Source organism: Macaca nemestrina, chromosome 3 (genome assembly GCF_043159975.1).
Source record: "Macaca nemestrina isolate mMacNem1 chromosome 3, mMacNem.hap1, whole genome shotgun sequence".
NCBI lineage: Eukaryota > Metazoa > Chordata > Mammalia > Primates > Cercopithecidae > Macaca > Macaca nemestrina.
Window position 1 is genome coordinate 61759928 of NC_092127.1, and position 21333 is coordinate 61781260.

General features: G+C 36.9%; 1 protein-coding gene across 2 annotated transcripts; it reads right to left on the minus strand.

The window, feature by feature from the left end:
- LOC105486101 (polo like kinase 4) lies at positions 1-18346 on the minus strand. 2 transcript variants are annotated; one of them, XM_011748794.2, is made up of 16 exons: positions 18070-18346; positions 17306-17401; positions 15563-15658; positions 15367-15481; positions 12183-13203; positions 11411-11511; positions 8716-9086; positions 7755-7859; positions 7272-7374; positions 6443-6592; positions 5526-5659; positions 5340-5431; positions 5063-5210; positions 4145-4285; positions 2310-2416; positions 1-787 (listed from the first exon to the last, which is right to left on the minus strand). In XM_011748794.2, exons 1-16 carry the CDS (start codon positions 18097-18099, stop codon positions 685-687), a joined length of 2913 nt encoding a protein of 970 aa, XP_011747096.2. In that variant the 5' UTR covers positions 18100-18346; the 3' UTR covers positions 1-684. The 2 variants fall into 2 exon arrangements, with proteins under 2 accessions (XP_011747096.2, XP_011747097.2); XM_011748795.2 differs by having other exon boundaries at positions 180-787; positions 12183-12528; positions 18070-18345.
- Between the last annotated feature and the right edge of the window lie 2987 nt (positions 18347-21333).

The following is a 21333-nucleotide window of genomic DNA, read 5'->3' on the forward strand; positions in this document are numbered from 1 at the left end:
ATTTTCAGATAATAGAGAAACAATGTATTTAACATTTGCAAAATTAATATTTAAAATTTAATTGACTCCTCAACAGGCAACAAAATTTAAAAAGTGAGTTTACTGGTAAGTTATTTTAAAATAAGTATTAAATGAATCAAAAGATAATGTAACTTATCACTATATTTATTATTTTTTTATAAAATGCATTTGCAAAAATGTTTCATGAGACACACTGGTGCTACAAAAATAAATATAAAACAAATATACATGTTTACATATGTTACTTATAACATAAATATACATTATTTACATGTTCAAAAATTCCAAAATTCCAGCAGGTTTTGTCCATGATTCTCAACATGTCTGAGACGCAGGGAAAACAATAAAAGCACAAATAAACCACACATCATTTACATTTTTGCTCTTAAAAGATTGTTCAATACAAATATATGAACATAGTAAGTTTGGGAGTTAAGGTCTAAGAGCAAAGTCAGGTATTCTGTTTTATACCCACTATACTTAGTAAGTGATTCAAGTTTCATTCTGCTTTGTTCTCTCAGAATACATCCTTTACATTATAGGTTAAAATTCTTTCCTAGAAAGGCTTTCTGAAGACTTTATATTAGATTAAAAAAAATCACTTTACTTGAAAGCCAACAAAAAAGTTATTTATTAAACTTATATGTCTGAAAGGAGTTTTAATCAATGAAAATTAGAAGTCGGATTAGAAAACATCAAAAGGATGGAAGACAGACACTGTAATTTCTGTTTGATGTATTCTGGTAATTTTTCATTTTCTCCATACCTAAATGAAGCAAAAGAAAAAAAGACAAAATCATAACTGAATTACTTGGTCCTGAGAGTCCCAAAAAGCACATTATATTTTTCGGTAATTCTTCAATAACAAGAGGCACCATAGAAAAATTATAACAATTATTTATTAGATACCTACATCAAGTGAAGCATACACAGTTTCTTTTCTTTTAAAACAGACCATTTTCTAAATATATTTAAATAACAGAAGGAAAATTAGACAAACTTTAACTGGCTTCATCATTTCAAAAGCAAGCCAAATATCTGGATTCCTCATTAAATTTAAAAGGCCCCAGACAGGCGTGGTGGCTAACGTCTGTAATCCCAGCACTTTGGGAGGCCAAAGTGGGAGGATCACGAGGTCAGCAGTTTGAGACCAGCCTGGCCAAAATGTGGAGACCCTGTCTTCACTGAAAATACAAAATTAGCCGGGTGTGGTGGTGTATGCCTGTAATCTGAGCTACTTGGGAGGCTGAGGCAGGAGAATTGCTTGAACTCAGGAGGCGGAGGTTGCAGTGAGCCAAGTCACACCACTGACTCCAGCCTGGGCAACAGAGCGAGACTGTCTCCAAAAAAAAAAAAAAAAAAAAAAAAAAGCCCTAATTATACAGAAAAATATCAAGCTAAACACATTATGAATATATTTCTATTTAAATGTTAGCAATTTCCAAATGACCATACCAAATAAAATGTCAACATGTATCCTGGGAACAAGGGTTTTACCCACTTTGCATCTGCATCCTTCCACTTTCTGGAGCACCTCAAAGAGCTTTTGAAAAAGCCTCTCACTTGAAACATAGTTATTTAAGTGATGGCACTGCATTATCTAAATTTAACACAAAAATGCAGTTGGCAGGTATCTACACATATTTGTCCCAAGTACTTCCATTACAATAAGCAGTTCTCATAAAAGAGCACATCTGCATTGGCATCGTCAGTACCCTATTTTTAGTAAGTTCTGATTTAAATGAGGAAAGCAAACAACTCCTTTTTTTTCGCATTGCCAGATTTCTTATTTTTGGCTTGGTGCCTGACACACATTTTCATATAGAATGAATATACACATTCAAAAAAGTCTTTCAAACATTAATCACTTTACATTAGATTGGGGATATAGCCTTTCATTTGGGAAAAATAAGCAGGTTATATCTTAAAATAAAGATTTCTTTTTTCTGTTCTTTTAAGTAAACAGGTGTGGTATATTATTTGAACCTAGAATTAGAAGTCCCTTACTTCTGAAAAGGGCCATCGAGTTACGCTATAACAGTGAGGCTACAAGGAACCCAGCCTCTTAGAGTGGATTACTCATACCAGTTGCCCTGCGTTTAATATAGATAATCATAAAATATGCATTAATGACTATATGAACTGCTAAGAATAATTAACAGTTTAAAGAATCACACGATCATTGTCAAAATGAAAGAAGTATCTTTATTAAATCATCTATTTCAACACATAGAGAAAGAGAAATTATGGCAAATGGCTGAATCTCAACCAGTATTTTAAGAACTTACCTAGTTGTTTGACCATTTGGTGAGGTATAACTGATAGAAGACACTCCTGCCTGCACGACCAACTGGGACCCATCATTAAACTGAACCCACACAGCTCCACTAGTTAACTAGAAAAATAGTAAGCATGGGTAAGAACAGGCATAGAAAAAAAAAAAAAAAAAAGCAGCAGTAGCAGCATACAAAATTACTATACAGGAGAGGGTCTGTGGTTCTGTATTAATATTTAACATATTTAACAGGTTTTCCTCAGTTAAAAAAAAAAAAACTCTCTAAGTGACTACAAATTTGGGGCTATGATGGCAGTAGCACTGAGAATATTCATGTCTTTTTCAGGTTATTCCTTTAATAGCTAAGATATTATAATATTAAAATTATTATAAGTGAATCCCGTTTCCCATTAATTTCCACTAGGATTTCTTGGTTGTTGGTTTTTTTCCCCCACAAGAAATATTTAGTATTTAACAAGAAGAGATTTAGGAAATAAAAGCAACATTTTCTTTGTCCTTAAGCCATCAGAATTTCTTTCCTGGCCTGAGAATATTACATTTTAGCCTCTGAAACTTCTTCTTTAGTCATTAATAGTCACAATGTGTCACTCAAAATGGAGAAGTGCATAGTACATGGACGCCAAATCAAACCGACCTAGGCTTACATCTGGACTCTGCCAACTTAAGAGTATAGTACAGGATCGTGTAAGTTACTCTACCATTATGAAGCATAATTTTACTATCTATAAAAGGAGATACATCACCTTTACTAGGTTATTTTGGGGGATAAACTAGACAATGTATGTGAAAAACATGGTAGGTACCACAAAGCAGGTGCCCAACAAATGTTACCTACCCCCATAAAGTACTAGGTTGCATTTTACTTCACTGTTAAGTAAAAGTACATGTGTCAGGCTCAGAAGTCTCCAAGTTTCAAGATTTTAGATAATATACACATATAGGTTCACAACTACATAAAATTCTATAAGTTTGAAACTCAATACTGACTTCACTTTTTAAAAGAGATGGGGTCTTGCTTTGTTGCCCAGGCTGGCCTCAAACTCCTGGACTCCAATGACCCTCCCACCTCAGATTCTTGAGTAATTGGGACTATAGGCACGTGACATCACATCTGGCTTTCACTTGACTTTTAATGGAAAAATCCTTTTCTTCTTTTGCCAAATGAAAGTTACTCTACTGGCTGGGTGCAGTGGCTCACGCCTGTAATCCCAGCACTTTGGGAGGCTGAGGCGGGCAGATCACAAGGTCAGGAGATTGAGACCATCCTGGCTAACATGGTGAAACTCCGTCTCTACTAAAAATACAAAAAATTAGCTGGGCATGGTGGTGGGCGCCTGTAGTCTCAACTACTCGGGAGGCTGAGGCAGGAGAATGGCGTGAACCCAGGAGGCGGAGCTTGCAGTGAGCTGAGATTGCGCCACTGCACTCCAGCCTGGGCGAGAGTGTGAGACTCCATCTCAAAAAAATAAAAAGTTACTCTACTAATATTGATTACAAATAATTTCCAAAACCTAAAACGTCACAGATATCACACTCTACTCTTCACAATTAGTCACTATCATGACCTCTAATTTAAAAACAAATGGCAAAAGTAGGTCACCCAAGCCCTAGCAGACAACCTGTTATCAGCAATGTCTGGAGTCTTCCAACTGAACACAAATTTAAGAAGTTAACATTTTTCATGATATAACTAATGTAAAAAGGTACAAAACTTCCTTGTAAAAATATAGCATTACAATGATTTGTATTTTTTGGTAATTGTCTTATCAGTGTGAAAATGAAAAGAAATTCATAACAAGAAAATGCACTGTACTAGAAACTTCTCACCTGTGTAGCCCAACCAACATTTTTCACAAAAACAGATTTCAAAAGTTGTGCTGATTTAGGAAGACAATCTTTTAGACTATTAGAAGAGATGTCTGTTCCAGAAGCTGTAGTTGTAAGACCAAGTCCTTCATTTGTAACCATCTACAAAGAATAAAAGACAGGAAGATATTATTCCTCAGCATTTTTATAAGCCAAATTCAGCAAAAGCAGACAATTATGGGATTTTTCATTAGCTTAATTTTTTAAAAACAAAAATGTTTTAATGAAAATATAACTACATTATTGGAAATTAGAAAAATACAGAAAAGAATCCCCCACCCCCCCTGCAGAATTGCTGTTTTCATTTTGGTGGATTTCTTTCATCTTTTTATCCCATGGCATGTTCTTTTTGTGCATGTGTGTGAGTACACACAAACATACACACCTGTTTCTTTAATGTTGCATTTTTCTACACTGCTATATAATCTTCATCGCCATGTTCATTAAATATATAATAAATTTAACCATGAGTCTATCATGAGCATTTAGGCAATTAATGATATTTTACTAGTAAAAATAAAACAACTATATATGTATATGTTAATACATTTAGCTTTTCCGAGAGGGCTGAGATTAGGGCTCATTGAGGTAACATTTAAACAGAGACTTGAAAAATAAGACTTACGCATATAAAGTTAAGTGTTTGGGGAAAAGAGTTCCAGGTCAAGTGAACAGCATGTGAAAAGGCCCTTTGACTTGTTTAAAGAACTGAAAGAAGGCCTTTGAGGCTCAAACATAGATAGTATAGGATAAAGTGGCTCAGGATGAGGCTGGAAAAGTACGTAGATGATAGTAAAGTCACAATAAACTATTTTATATGAAGGGCATCAGGCAATCATTGAAAGGTTTAAAGTATAGAAGTGACATATATTTACTTACAGAGGGATTAACGATTGGTGCCTGTGATGGAGAAGCAGCACTATGCATGACCATTCTATTGAAAGATGCTCTATCTCTCGTTGGGTAATCTGAATCCACAGGAGGAGGAGGTGATAAGGCCTTAGGTGAACTAGTACTACCAGGTTTTCTGAAGGAGAAAAGTCCAAATATATTCCCTTGAAGCTTTCAATTTACAGAAAACTAAAGAATGTTTATAATATAAACACCAAACTTTTAAAACATTTTAGCCACATGTTTAAAATTTTCAGACATTTACCTTCCTATGATTATTGGGAAAAAGGGAGCACTCCTAGTTTTCCTTTCCTCTTCTGAAATTATGGATTCCAGTGCTAAACAAATACGATGACCCTATTTCAAAAGAAGAGTGCTTCCGTCATTGTTTCACCTATGTCATTTGTAATCGTTATTAATTGGTATGAAAAACCTATAATTAGGTATGTACCTCATTAGCATGGTCCATATACATTTTCATCTCCTCTTTCAAGCTATTAACTTCACTTTCACTTTTTAAAGTGTAAGACTTCCCTGTCTTTTCAATCACCTGAATGAAATCTTCTGTTTTGTGTATTTTTACCCCTAAAAAAAAAAAAAAAAAAAAAAAAAAAAATCAGGAAACTGTTTTCTTATCCTTTTTTAAAAATTCCTAGATTTTCTATTTATTATCATACCAGTATATAATGGCACCTAGATCAAGGTATCGTTTTTATTCATTTATTGACTATTAATAAAATGAGACTATCAAAGTATTCAATAAATATAGGTCATCCATATTTTTCCCAACATATATCTGGTTTAAGCCTGATACTTCTATATTTTAAAAAATCACTATATTCATACAAAAACATAATTGAAGGATAGCTATAATTATATGTGTACTGTGTGATATGAATGCTTTGTGTCCCTTAAAGGAGCTTTATAGATTAAAAAATAGTTCATTTTTATAGAATAGATTTAGAAAATAAGAACATTCATCTTTACAGAATAGATTTAGACTCAACCCTATCCTTTTTGCTACATTTATAATTCTGATAATTTGGTATATGTCCATTTAAGAGTTCTAATAATAAATAGGACATCGCTCATTTCATGTGATTTTTATACCATCAGCCTAGATGTAAACCGGAGCTAAGTAGGAAAAGAGGACCAATATACATATTATAGGATAAATTGTTTAAAGGAAGGCTCGATAAATTTTGGTTAATATTATCTGACATGTATACTCTGATGTGCAATTTATATGTATAGTTACACACATACACATCTTTAAAACTGGCTGTGTTGAATTTTAAAAACCCACATATACATAACTACTAAATTACAAACTAAAGGAACAAATTACCATTTCCAAATGGTACTTACCATCATAAAACCAAACCTCAAAATCAGCACCAGGAGAATTCTCCATCAAAATGCATTTAGCGTATCTTGTAAAATAAGTGATTTTGGGAGACTTAGATCTTACAAGCTGTACAAACCTGGAAGCGTATTGATATTTTCGCCAGTATTTTTCTAAGGAAAAAAAAAAAAAACTTAACATTAGGAAAGAAAGTGTTGACCTGACATATAGTTTTATCTATTTATTGTGATTTCTAATAGGGTTACATTAGACAGATTTTCTTATTCTTTTCTAAGAGTAACCTCAATGAAGTCTTACTATTCAGTACTTATATCCCCAGTCCATAATATTCAGAAACCAAACTGGGAGTCAAATTTGGTTAACTATAATTATAAATAATCACTTATGTAGCAGCAGTGATTTCAAAGGTGAAAAGCCACATACATGGTGAATTATTCTTTAAATACAGAAGGCTTCATAAATTTGTGAGTCACGGGGGCCATGTTCTCTGTAACATTCCAACTTTAGTATATGTGCTCTGAAGCAAGCACAATGTTGAAATTTTTTTAACACAACTATAGCCACATTCTAAACAAGTATACAAATTACATTTGTGAGACATATGACTAATGTTCTAGCGTTAGTTTTTACTTACAGTACCATTATAACACAGAATATTAACAATAAACATTGCATTAAAGGCATGCAACTCTCACCAGAAACAAAGTACAAGAATATATGACCTTAAGTTTGACTGAAGCTATTTATAATTTATTATATCTATATATGGAGTTTATACATATATACATATAAATCTACTATCAAAATTTACTCCCTAGTAAATTCACATACCTGGTAAATTGTCAAAGCTGTACCTACTGATGTTGTCAGTAGGTGAGGGTGGTCTATCAGCAAGAGGAAAACCTCTTCCATCATTTGGATAATAAATAGTGATCTGCCAAAATATTTTTTAAAAATTCTAATTACATGACATTAAGTTCCAGTACTATATTTTGCTAAAACATATAAAAAGTGTTTAAATGTAACATTAAATATTATTTTATAGAAAAATGTTACATATTATGTAAAAGTAATTTTTTTGTTTTTTAACTTAAACCAAAAGTTTAGATTTTCTTACCAGATATAATTATTTTTAACACTGCACCAATTTATTTAAATATATTTAATATGCTATTTCAATTTTTGAATTCCAGAGACACTATCATACCAGGAAACTGATTAAAAAAAAACTTATCGTTATAAAATGAATTAGAATGCTAAATGTGCTTAAACGATAATTTGAAGTTGCAAGGTAATAAAGTAACTACACATTACCATATTTCCATCACTAGATATCTGAAGAACTTCTTTCACACATTCTTGAGAAGCATACTCCTTTAGAAGCTCCACACACACCTCCTCTGAATCAAGTATGCTCACCTAAAAAAAAAAACCCAAAAAATCAGTAATAATTATTTTGTTTACTAGAACAGCTCTGACATACATAATACTTAGGAGTACTTAACCATGGCAGAAACAAATATTGAAGTCAAAATCAAATAGCTGCTTCACTATAACAGTCCAGATCAGAGGTATATTTGAGCACAACTGTGAACCATATGGTGCAAAGGTAAGAATGTATAATGAAGTGTCAAATGATAATCAATGAGCAGAAAGCAAACAGAAGGTAGGGTGGAGAATAAGGACTTTGAAAAGATAATAGCAAGCCAAACAAAGGCAAGGATGAAATGGGAAGTAAAATGCGAACAAAGAACAGGATAAAGATAGAATTAAAAAAACACACAGCATTCTCAGTTCACATACAATAATTTTTAAACTCTAAACTTAAATGTGCATATGCCTTTTCTTTAGTTCCAGATGCTAAAAAAATAAAAGTTATATTTTCTAGTTTTTTAAAAATTGAGATGGGATTAAATTTAGAAACAATAAAAATAGAAGCAAAAGGATAATATTAGCTCACTGACTGGAATTGTGAACAAAATAATCTTTAGCCCAGCATAGAGCCAGTATTATTTTAAAATGTTTTTCATTCAAATCTACTTTAAATTAATAATTTAAAATTCAAAACGTATCAGTATCAATTCACTATTCTTAAGAAGACAGGGAAACAAGAGCTGTTTTTCCATAAACACCCAGTCTCTTTTCTCTTTAATAAAGTTGATCATGTATACACCCCAAAGTACAAGGACATTACAGAGGACTAAAAAATATGTTTTCAAGAATTGTATTCTCAAGTAAAATGTTATGTAGTAACTTAGGAAAATAACAGACATACCACAGCCTTTTTTGTTTTCTGTCTGATTGGTTTTAACCTGTGAGCAACCAACGGAGATGTAATGCTTCTTAATGTACGATTCTGATAACCCAATGGTGGCTCCATACCCCTAGTTTTGCTCTGTTCAGAAAGAGGATCTGAGCCAAAAACACATTCTTGTTGGATTATCTCAGATTTACTGTGAAGTGCAGTCATATATTTCACGGTATTTGGCTGTTTTACAGAATGTGCATTATCAGAAGCATCAGAGTTCTTTTTGACTTTTGTATCAGTCCAGGCATTTTTTGATGTGTCCTTCTGCAAATCTGGATGGCCCTGGAAATCCCGGTTTGGGCTGATGCTGTCATATCCAGTAGTTTTTCTTAAATGAGCTGTAATATACATAGAATGAAGCAATTTAGTAAATAACTAAAAACTCAAGTTGACCCAAAACAATGTCACTCTGATTATAATAGCATTTTTTAAACAAAAGAAATCTAGTAAAAAAAACAAAATGAGAGCTCATAATTTTCTAACAAATAAGCAGTTTAAGACATGACTTTGAAAGAACATTTTAAACCAGATTGTGAAGAAATATCTTTAGTATTCCTAAGACTAAGACAAAAAAGATATTAACATAAAATTAATTTTTCAATTAAGGCAAAAACCAGTCACTATATGGTCACCTATTAATCCTAAAGCATGCAATCGCCAATGCTGCAACAAAAGCAGATTTGAGTTCCCAAGTAATCATTCTACATGAGAAAAATATATAAATTTACTCTCTTTAAGCTAAGAACTGTCTAGCCCATCTTTACTTAGAAATACTTGTAATTAATGAAAATATGCAACTAAAAGCAAAAACACTATATGAACAGCTTTAACAGTAATATTTAACATTACAAATGTACTTGCACACATATTTTTTAAAAGTCATTAATTTTACCAATTTTTATTTTGTATGGTTTTAAAGTTCACATATAGAACAGCATCTTTTAAAGGCTTCAAATGATTAGATTATATAAAACTTGGTAAGGCAATTTTTCAATGCTACACTCTAAAAATTTGAATTACAGTTTTTTTCTTAAATGACTTTTTACTGCTTTCCCCCCACTCTCATTATGACAGAAAGTATTTTGTATCAAATAATATACTGAAAAATTGCAGGAGCACTACTGGATTATTATAAACAAGGTTATTTCTCCATCTCAGACAAGTCTGTGTTACTAAATATAAGTATCTGTAAACACAACAGATGTGAAAAACTAAGTATGTGGCAGTTTTATAGTTTAAAAAACAAACCTGAATTATCTCCAATTAGTACAAAAGATTAATTTCCTTTTGGGCTTCTGAGAATAATATACATTAAAAAAAAAGAAAAGAAGAATAGACTCAAGATAACATACAACTCTCTGCTTAAATTACAGCTGTGTTATTTGCTTTTTGTCTATGAGGCAATACGATACTTGGTAAAAAATCATCTCCTCCCCTCCATATGTCTTTTTTATTCTTTTTTCCATCATTATTTCCCAGTTCACCTTCTGTGAATCTGTCATGTTCATTATTTAACCTTCAAACTCTGTATTATAAACAACATAATGACTTGGATGACAGCTGTTTAAAAATGTTTAGGTTTTAGTAGCTCTGTACTTTAGTGTGAGGTCCCACTGGTACCCTATAATGTCCTTATCAGCTTCCACTTAAAAATAAGGTCAATCATCTTTTGATTATTTTATGGGCACTGATAGAAGGTGCTGATTATAGAGTGGCTGCAAGAGCAGGGGTTAAGAATAAAGTCTCCGAGCCAGACTACTTATGTTCGAACCCTGGCTCCTCTACTGAATGGTCACATAGCTTGGGCAAATTGAGACGTGTACCCAGTTTCCTCATCTGTAAGGAGATAATAACAGTATCTTCCTCATGTTTGTGAGAACTTAATATATGTTAAACATTAAGGATAGTGGCTGACTTATAGCAAATATTCAAACACTGTAAGACAGCTTTATTGAGACATACTGAAAGTGCTTTTTTTTTCTTCTGAGACAGAGTCTCACTCTATCACCCAGGCTGGAGTGCAGTGGCGTGATCTCAGCTCACTGCAACCTCTGTCTCCCGGGTTCAAGTGATTCTTGTGCCTCAGCCATCCAAGTAGGTGGGATTACAGGTGTGTGCCACCACGTCCAGCTAATTTTTGTATTTTTAGTAGATACGGGGTTTCACCATGTTGGCCAGGCTGGTCTTGAACGCCTGACCTCAAGTGATCTGCCTGGCTTGGCCTCCCAAAGTGCTAGGATTACAGGCATGAGCCACCACACCTGGCCAATGCTTTTTTTTTTTTGAGACAGGGTCTCTGTCTCTTGTCACACAGGCTGGAGTGCGGTGTGATCATAGCTCACTGCAGCCTTGAAATCCTGGGCTCAGGCAATCCTCCCGGCTTAGTTTCTCAAGTAGCTGGCACTACAGGTACATGCCACTACACTCAACTGATTTTTTATTTTTTGTAGATACAGGGTCTTGTTATGTGCCCAAACTGGTCTTGAACTCCTGGCCTCAAGCAATCCACCTGCCTTGGCCTCACAAGTGTTGGGATTACAGACATGAACTACTGCACCAAGCAAGAAAATGATTTTCTTTAAAAATCTCATATACAACACTGCAATGCTTGGTAAGTGTCCAAGTAATTAATTCTTGATTAAATACTCCATTAAAAACTCACCATTTATTTGCAGATTCCCAAACCACTGTTGTACCGTTTCAGTCTGAGGTGTCGGGTCTGCAAATGGAAAAGGAATTTTTCCTGGACAAAGATGACTGGAGCTATATAAACAAACAAAAAAATCTCATAAGCTAATAAAAAATTATCAGGTAACTTTTTAAGGTAAAAATATTAGAAAAGGATTTCTTCTGATTTGAATACCTGAACATTTTAGAATAACTATAGAAAACAATATTGGCATAACTATGCTATCTCTAAAAAGCTAAACTCCCATGCCAAAATGCCCAGGGTACTTTGACAGCATTTCTATGTGGCTACTGCCCTCTTATAATTTAAGCATAAAAATCATAAAATGAACAGAAAAAGAAAAAATCACACACTACAGTCACTAAAAATTAGTTTTCATGTTGGAAGCAGTCAGTGTTATGAACACTCAGGCTCAGCTTTTCTATCTATGTATACAGTTATTATTAAAGTACTTTGGGGGTAAGGCATGACTAATATATATGATACTTTGCACTGGAGACTCACTCCATATAAAATTAAAAAATAAGACTAAGAATTTCCAAATATTAAACAATTTTATAAACACATTCATGAACACACACACTCCTTTTAAGACTGTTAACCATAGGTCAAAATCCATATGAGTGTTTTTGTTTTTTTTTTTAGACATTCATTTCCCTGGTAACCCCCCGCTTAGATGCAGCTTCATATTTATACTAGTATAACGTTACAAAAACCAAAATGTCTTTGATAGAGTTATTCTTACAGTGCTTGATTGTTATCAGGTCTTTCAAAAGATCCAGAACTACTGGATGTCTTTTCTTTAAAGAAGTTAAAAATGTTGGCATTGTTGTTTGTGGGTGAGTATCCCTCTTCATTTTCACCTCCTCCTAATCTTTTGGACATTGAAAGCATTTCTGCTGAGTGACATCGTTCCATTGTATATGTTTTTGCTCGAGATTGACTATTAGAAGTGCCAGATCTATCAGAGGAATAAGCTCTACGAAGGTATCGAGAATGTGGCCTTTCTTCTGCATCTTGAATTACTCTTCCCCTTCCACTATTACTGGTTGCTTGATTTCCCCACTGAGTATAAAAACTGCTTCCATCTCCTGAAGAAGAAAAATCATTTGAACTTTTATTCTTTGGAAATACAGTCATTTTATTTGGGAGTGGCTGACCAATCAAAAGTCTTCTTTTGTCAAATAAACTACCACTTATACTGGTACTGGAAGAAGCTGTAATTGCAGTAGAAATTGTGGCATGCCCACTATCAATTGAGTCTTCCACAGTTCCTAAATCTTTACTTTTCGTTGAAGAATTTTGGGACATAAAAGGATGGTCCAATACTGAAGACAGACTTAAACGATCTGCTGGATTTCTACGGAGTAACTGGTGAATAAGGTCCTTGGCCTCTATTGACAAAAAAGTTGGCATTTCATAATCTGCCAATACTACTTTATTTAATGTGTTCTTGACTGTGTCAGTGTCAAAGGGTGGTCTCCCGATAAGTAATGTATAAAACATACAGCCCAGGGACCAAACATCAGATTCAAGGCCATGTGCACTTCGAGTGGCAATTTCTGGTGAAATGTAGTTAGGAGTTCCACATAATGTATAATGCTTTTCATGTGGCATTTTCAACTGAGTTGCCAGCCCAAAATCAGCAATCTTGATGTTCATATTACGAGTAAGTAAGAGGTTAGAAAGTGTGAGGTCCCGGTGTAGTATACCATGAGAATGAAGATACAACATCCCTGTAATGATCTGGTGCATGAAGTGTCGAGCTGTTAGGATTTAAAAAAAGATAATTTACAATTTGGAAACTCTGGAAGATTCAGCATCTAGTATTTAGTATACATTATGAAACCCAGGTAAATGTTCTACTACAATATTCCAGCATTGTAGTAGAACACTGGCTTGGAGCTTAGATTTACCAGTCACTTTAATTACCAGCAATTACCAGAGTGGTACCATCACACCACTCTAAAGATATCATATTAACCTTTAAGAAAACTAGGCATTCCTTTTAATCTTTGTTCTTTCCAACTGATGAGTGTTTTACATGTAGTTAAGAGAAGCTTAATTTTTTTTAGCAATTAAGAGTCATTAGGGTAACCATGGCAATTAAGATAAACAGTTGCACACTGGGCCAGGCACAGTGGCTCACGCCTGTAATCCCAGCACTTTGGGAGGCCGAGATGGGCAGATCACGAGGTCAGGAGATTGAGACCATTCTGGCTAACACAGTGAAACCCCATCTCTACAAAAAATACAGAAAAATTAGCTGGGCGCTGTGGTAGGTGCCTGCAGTCCCAGCTACTCAGGAGGCTGAGGCAGAAGAATGGCATGAACACGGGAGGAGGAGCTTGCAGTGAGCCAAGATAGCGCTACTGCACTCCAGCCTGGGCGACAGAGCAGGACTCTGTCTCAAATAAAAAAAAAAAAAAAAGAAAAACAATTGCACAAACATTTCATACATATATTCTAATTGTTAAAAAAAAGAAAAAGCTAAAGTTCCATCGATGTCCCCCAAACTCTCCCAAGTACTCAGTTTGTAAGTTTTTTTTTTTTTTTTTTTTAGGATGGAGTCTTGCTGTCACCAGGCTGGAGTGCAGTGGCACAATCTCAGCTCACTGCAATCTCTGCCTCCAGGGTTCAAGCAATTCTCCTGCCTCAGCTTCCCGAGTAGCAGGGATTACAGGAGAGTACCACCACACCCAGCTAATTTTTTTGTATTTTCAGTAGAGACGGGGTTTCACCATGTCGGCTAGGATGGTCTTGATCTCCGGACCTTGTGATCCAACCACCTCAGCCTCCCAAGTAGCTGGGATTACAGGCATGAGCCACCATGCTCGGCTAATTTTTGCATTTTTATTAGAGACAGGGCTTCACCATGTTGGCCAGGCTGGTCTCGAACTCCTGACCTCAGGTGATCTACCTGCCTCAGCCTCCCAAAGTGCTGGGATTACAGGCGTGAGCCACTGCGCCCGGCCTAATAAGGCCTTTTTTATGAAGTATTATAAAAAAATGCAGTAGTCATTATCAATATGAGTATCATTTTTTTTCAATTTGCATTATTTCTTTGCAATAAACGTCTAACAATGGAACCTGAGTCAAAGAATATAAATATTCCCGTAACTCTAATGTTATGCCCACATTGTTTTCCAAATGGCTTATATAGATTCAGATGTACAAGAAGCCTATCAGCAACTACTTCTGTTAGCCTGTCTGTAATCTCAGTTAGCAGAGCAAGATAACTTGAAAACAACAATTTGTGTTAATGTATAGACCTTATTTGGTTCTGCTTTGAACTGCAAAAAATCATGAGAAATTGAGGAAATCTGAAGCTATATATTTGATAGTAAAGAATTATTAGGTGTGATAATGACTTTGTGGCTATGTTTTTAAAGAAATCTATATTTTGAAATATTTATAGTTAAAAATATGTCTATAATTTGCGTCAAAATACTTTGGAAAATCAGGGTAGTAAAAACGGTAAAGATGAAATAATATGACCATGAGTCACTAGTTTGGGAAGCTGAGTGTTAAGTTCAGGGGACTCATTATAGAACACTACTTGCATGTTTCATGTTTTCTATAACAAACAGTTTCAATGGCTATTTGTGCTTGATTTAGAACTACTTTATAGTCACCAATGGCATCCTAAAAAGCTTACTACATTTGAAAAAATACACAGTAAACTGCTGCCAATAATTTAATTTAAAATGTTTTAAGGACAGAAGGGTAACAAATTTCTTACTTTGCTACTGTAATAATTGAATTGTTTTAAGAATTAGCAGCTTGGGACAGAGGAAATCTTTTCTAGCTGAAAGTAACAATTCAAACCGTTTTACTATATATTACAAAATAGCATATTCCTCAAAACTACACTTTAAAATGCAAAACTTTTATCCACCCAAACAAAACAAACAAAAACAGACGCCTACCTTCATTTTCTGAGAAGGGTTTCACTCTATTCTTTAGATACCTGTTCATTTCTCCATTATGGCACATTTCTAATACCAGATATACATAATTGCTATCTTCAAAATAGTTATAAAGCTGAAATGTGAAAGGGCATAATAAATTAAAATATTCAAAAATTCACTGTCCTTGGTCACTTCTACAAAATTTGTATCTTACCTCCAAGATAGAAGGATGCTTCAATTGGCAATGTATTTTCACCTCATTTTGGACTCTCTGTACCATTCCTGCTTTGTACATGGCTTTCTTATCTATCTAAAAATAATAGGTTTAAATGTTGACAGACTTTCAAATGTAAACTGGTTAAAAGTGAACTTTGAAAATAAAGTATACTTTAATTTAAAATAGACTGAAGTCCTTTTATATGTCTTTGCGGTCAACCTACTGTTATCTGTTTTCCTCATGCACCTAGCAGAGTGCTTGGCAGAAAAGTTTGCCCAATTAATTCTAATATCCTATCTCAATTTAAATAATCTAATAGCACAATCAGCCTAACTGTAAGAAAAAAAAAAATCCCAATTCAGGCAAATTTTAAAGCAAAACCTCCATTTCTTTTTTTTTTTTTTTTTTGAGACGGAGTCTCGCTCTGTCACCCAGGCTGGAGTGCAGTGGCCCGATCTCAGCTCACTGCAAGCTCCGCCTCCCGGGTTTACGCCATTCTCCGGCCTCAGCCTCCCGAGTAGCTGGGACTACAGGCGCCCGCCACCTCGCCCGGCTAGTTTTTTGTATTTCTTAATAGAGATGGGGTTTCACCGTGTTAGCCAGGATGGTCTCGATCTCCTGACCTCGTGATCCGCCCGTCTCGGCCTCCCAAAGTGCTGGGATTACAGGCTTGAGCCACCGCGCCCGGCCTCCATTTCTTTTTCTAAGTGGTTTAGATAAATGATTTTTTTTTTTTTTTAAAGACATGGTCTCACTCTGTCACCTAGGCTGGAGTGCAGCGACATGATCACAGTTCACTGCAGCCTCAACCTCCCAGGCGGAAGCAATCCTCCCACCTCAGCCTCCTGAGTAGCTGGGGCCACAGGCACGTGCCGCCACACCCGGCTAATTTTTTTTTTTTTTTTGAGATGGAGTTTTGCTCTTGTTGTCTGGGCTGGAGTGCAATGGTGCGATCTCGGCTCACCACAACCTCTGCCTCCCGGATTCAAGCGATTCTCCTGCTCAGCCTCCAGAGTAGCTGGGATTACAGGTATGTGCCACCACACTCGGCTAATTTGGTATTTTTAGTAGAGATGGGGTTTCTCCATGTTAGTCAGGCTGGTCTTGAACTACCGACCTCAGGGGATCCACCCGCCTCGGCCTCCCAAAGTACTGGGATTACAGGCATGTGCCACCGTGCCCGCACCGGCTAATTTTTGTATTTTTGGTAGAGAGGAGGTTTCACCATGTTGCACAGTTGTTTTCAAACTCCTGAGCTCAGGCGATCCACCTGCCTCAGCCTCCCAAAGTGTTAAGGTTACAGGCGTGAGCCACCCACCCGGCTGACAAATGATTCTTAATTTGCTTATGTTTATGTTACTCCTATTAGACTGACTTCTAACAATCAAGAATAATATTTTTTATTGTTAAGGGAAAATACAGAATTATACACAATGAACTCTTACAAACAAATTATTTGTTAGTTGATTTCTACTAATTACTCCAAGTATGGATAATTACACCATAAACGAGGTCGACTGAACATTAATGAAGATAAAACTTATTTAAGCAAGGTCAAGGCTTTCCTAAAATAGTCTTAAGTTCAACGGCTGGACTTGGCACTATTGTCTTCTGCCTATGCAAAGTGTTCCTTACACCATAATCAAAGGAAAGGCTGGTGGGTAAGGAGTTTCTTACATCTCTGATACCTCTCTAGTTACTTGCAAAGTACAGGAGAGAAGTTGATTAGTTTATTCTTACCATTTTGATTGCAACTTCCAAACCAGTGTGAATGGACTCAGCTCTGTAGACACCAGCAAATGATCCTTTACCAAGCAGATTTCCAACTTTAAAATCCTTAAAAGTTAAAATTAAAGATTATGTGTGATGACTCACAGTAGAAAGGAAGATGGGAAGGGGATGGAAAAAGAAGATAAAATGGATCGAGTGGGGAATTTGACAAAATTCAGGCAGGTATTACACCTCGATGCAGCAGGTGTCTAGGGTGGAAGGCATGTTGACTCCGTGCGGGGATCCCTGAGCTTCCAGGCTGGACTGGAAGCTCAGGGTGATGGTGCACCCTAGTGATCTGGTTCCTCAACCTCAGTGCAGCCTAAGCGCCCTCCTCCCATCTCCAGCCAACCCCTGGGAGCCGAGGGCCTGGTCAGAATCCCGCCGCAGCTCCCGCCGGAGATAACCGCCATCCCCTTGGAGAAGTGTGAGGTAGCCCTGCCCTGCTCTAGCGCGGCAGCTCGGGCGGGATTGCTGACAGAAAGCCGCAGTGCCTGGGGACACTGCCAGGCGGCGAGGGACTCACCTGTCCCTCCTCCCCTACTCTTACTGTCTCCGCGGGGCGGGCCGCTCCGCCCCTAACCAGCTGAGGCCTGGGCGGTTGGGACCCTCCCTAAGCACCTCGGTGCCCGCCCCGCAGCCGTTAGCTTCGTTCGCTCCCCTTCCCACAGCGGTCTCGTGTCATCCCACAACTACTCCCACCCGCCCCGCTGCAGACTGCCTAGTCTTTTCACCTCGATCTTCTCCCCGATGCAGGTCGCCATATTTCCAGACCCTGGCCTGGGTTCTCCGGATTAGTTTCCTTCACGCAGTCCCTTCGAGGCAGCGCTCCAAGCAGCCAGCCGGTCTTGGCGCCCATCAGGCTCGGCTCTCTAGACCGCCGCTCCAGGCGACGACGCTAAAACCACGGAAAGTTCTCCCTGACACCTTCCGAGGCCTGGGCGGTGCCTATGCACTCCCATTTTGAAAAACTCCCGCCGGTTGCCGTCCGAGCGAGGCCGGTGGTGACGTAACGAGAAGGATCACTCCGGAAAGGCTGAGTCGGGGCGCGCATGCGCGGCAGACACTCCTTTGCAGCCGGCCCGGTGTTCCAGACTTCTGGGCCAAGGGCCGGAAGCGCTGCGGAGAGTTCGGGCTTGGGCTGGAGTATGCCGCGGGCCCTCTCTCGGAAGACCTCCTGAAGACGGGTAAAAGAGCAGGCCTTAAAGATGGAACACTTATAGCTGATCGGTTACTTCACGGTCCGAAATACCACTTCTAATTCCGGAAAGGGTTTAAAACTATTTTAAAATGTCAAGCGTTTAAGACTTGACGGAACAGGGAAAAAAACATTACCCTCCTTTAAGGAACACCGTTTACACCACTACCGCTTATTCCATAGTTTGTTATAACTGTAATAAGTGTGTACGGTACCTTAAGAACTCCATTCTTTATTTTGGTAAACTCCTAAGTATTTAACATTATAATGTCATTTGTATAACTTACAGTTAGGAGATCTCTCATACACATAATTTGTATGGACCAAAAGAGACTTCTGTAAGTTTGGGATGGTGTTTTGCAGGTGAGAAAAGTGTGACGCTTAAGGAAGGATATATAACAAACAGAAGTAGCGCACAAACTTAGATCTCTGTTATTAAATGAAAGCTCTTTTCCTCGATGTTAGTGTATATTTCTTTTTCTTTTTTTTTGAGACAGAGTCTCTCACTGTCGTCCAGGCTGGAGTGCAGTGACTCGATCTCGGCTCACTGCAGCCTCCATCTCCTGGGTTCCAGCGATTCTCCTTCCTCAGCCTCCCGAGTAGCTGGGATTTACAGGTACGCGCCACCACGCCTGGCTGATTTTTGTATTTTTGGTAGAGACGGGGTTTCACCATGTTGGCCAGGCTGGTCTCGAACTCCTGATGTCAGGTGATCTGCCCACGTCGGCTTCCCAAAGTGCTAGCAGTACAGGCGTGAGCCTACAAGCCCTGCCCTTTTTTTTTTTTTTTTTTAAACTTTGTATTTTGAAATAATTTTAAGCTTACAGAAAAGTTATAAGAAAAATAGAGAACTCCTATTGTCCTTTACTGAGATCCACCACTTCTTAACATTTTGCCACACTTGTTTTACTATTCTTCATGTATAATATATATGTATAAATATATAAATAATGAGCCTATTATTTGTATTTTATGAATCATTCTAAAATAGGTTACATACACTATGCTTTTACCCCTTATTTCTAAAGTGTGAATTTCTTAAGAACCAGGGTATCCTCTTGAATGTTTATTAAATTAAGGATATTTAACATTGATACAATATTTATATGAAATCTAATCTACAGCCAATATTCAGATTTGTCAATTTTTCCAGTAATGTCTTAATTTAACATTTTTTCCCCTCCAATATAGATCTAGTACAGGATCACATACTATATTTAGTTACCATATCTTTTTAATCTCCTTTAATATGGAAGAGTTCCTCACATTTGTATTTTTCTGACATTGAGATTTTTGAAGAGTGCAGGCCAATTATTTATCATTTGTTCATTTGTTCATTTCAGTGTTAGGTATAGTTGACAAAAATTGTATTTATTCAAGTTATACAGCATGATGATTTGATATACATAATACATTGTGAAATGATTACAACAATCAAATTGACACATTGTCACCACCCTTAGGGGTGTATGTGTGTGTGTGTGTTGCAGTTATTTTACAGAATCTTCCCTACTTTGGGTTTATCTCATGTTTCCTCATGATTAGATTCAGGTTATGTATTCCTGATTGTAATATTACATATGTGAGGTTATATTCTTTACACGAGACCACATTTGGAGGCGCATGATATTGTTTGTCTCTCATTAGTGATGTTAATTTGATCCCAGTTTCTCCACTGTATAAATTGCTGGTTTTCCTCTTGCAACTAATAAGCAATCTATGGGGGAGACATTGAATTTTCTGCAAATATTCTGCTCCTCAGCAAAACCCTCTCTCACAATTTAGCAGTATTATTGATTTTTCCTAAACTAGTCTTTACTATGATAGTTACAAAATAATTGTTCTCCCTCCATATGTATTAGAAACAATTTTAACGAAAAGAAGAGCCCCACCTGGTGTGGTGGCTCAAGTCTGTGATCCCAGCACTTTGGGAAGTTGATGCAAGCAGAACACTTGAGCCCAGGAGTTCCAGACCAGCCTGGGCAAAATAGCAGAAACCCGGTCTCTACAAAAAAGTACAAAATTTAGCCGAGGGAGGTGGCTTGCACCTGTGGTCCCAGCTACTTGGGAAGCTGAGATGGAAAGATCACTTGAGCCTGGGTGGCCAAGGCTGCAGTGTGCCAGGATCACGCCACTGCACCACAGCCTGGGTGACAGAGCGATACCGTGTCAAAACAAACAAAAAAATCAGAAGAGCCCTACATTTTGCCCTGTTTGATGATATACAGATGGTCCCCAACTTATGATGGTACAATTTAGGATATTTTGTCTTTATAATGTATTTATTAGGGTATTAAATGCATTTTTACAAATTATTATTATACTTTAAGTTCTAGGGTACATGTGCACAACGTGCAAGTTTCATCTGCCGTGTTGGTGTGCTGCACCCATTAACTCGTCATTTACATTAGGTATATCTTCTAACAGGCCCCAGTGTGTGATGTTCTCCATCCTGTGTCCAAGTGTTCTCGTTGTTCATTTCCCACCTATGAGTGAGAACATGCGGTGTTTGGTTTACTGTCCTTGCCATAGTTTGCTCAGAATGATGATTTCCAGCTTCATCCATGTCCCTGCAAAGGTCATGAACTCATCCTTTTTTGTGGCTGCATAGTATTCCATGGTGTGTATGTGCCACATTTTCTTAATCCAGTCTATCATTGATGGACATTTGGATTGGTTCCCAGTCTTTGCTATTGTGAATAGTGCCACAACAAACATATGTGTGCATGTGTCTTTATAGCAGCATGATTTATAATCCTTTGTATATACCCAGTAATGGGATGGCTGGGTCAAATAGTAT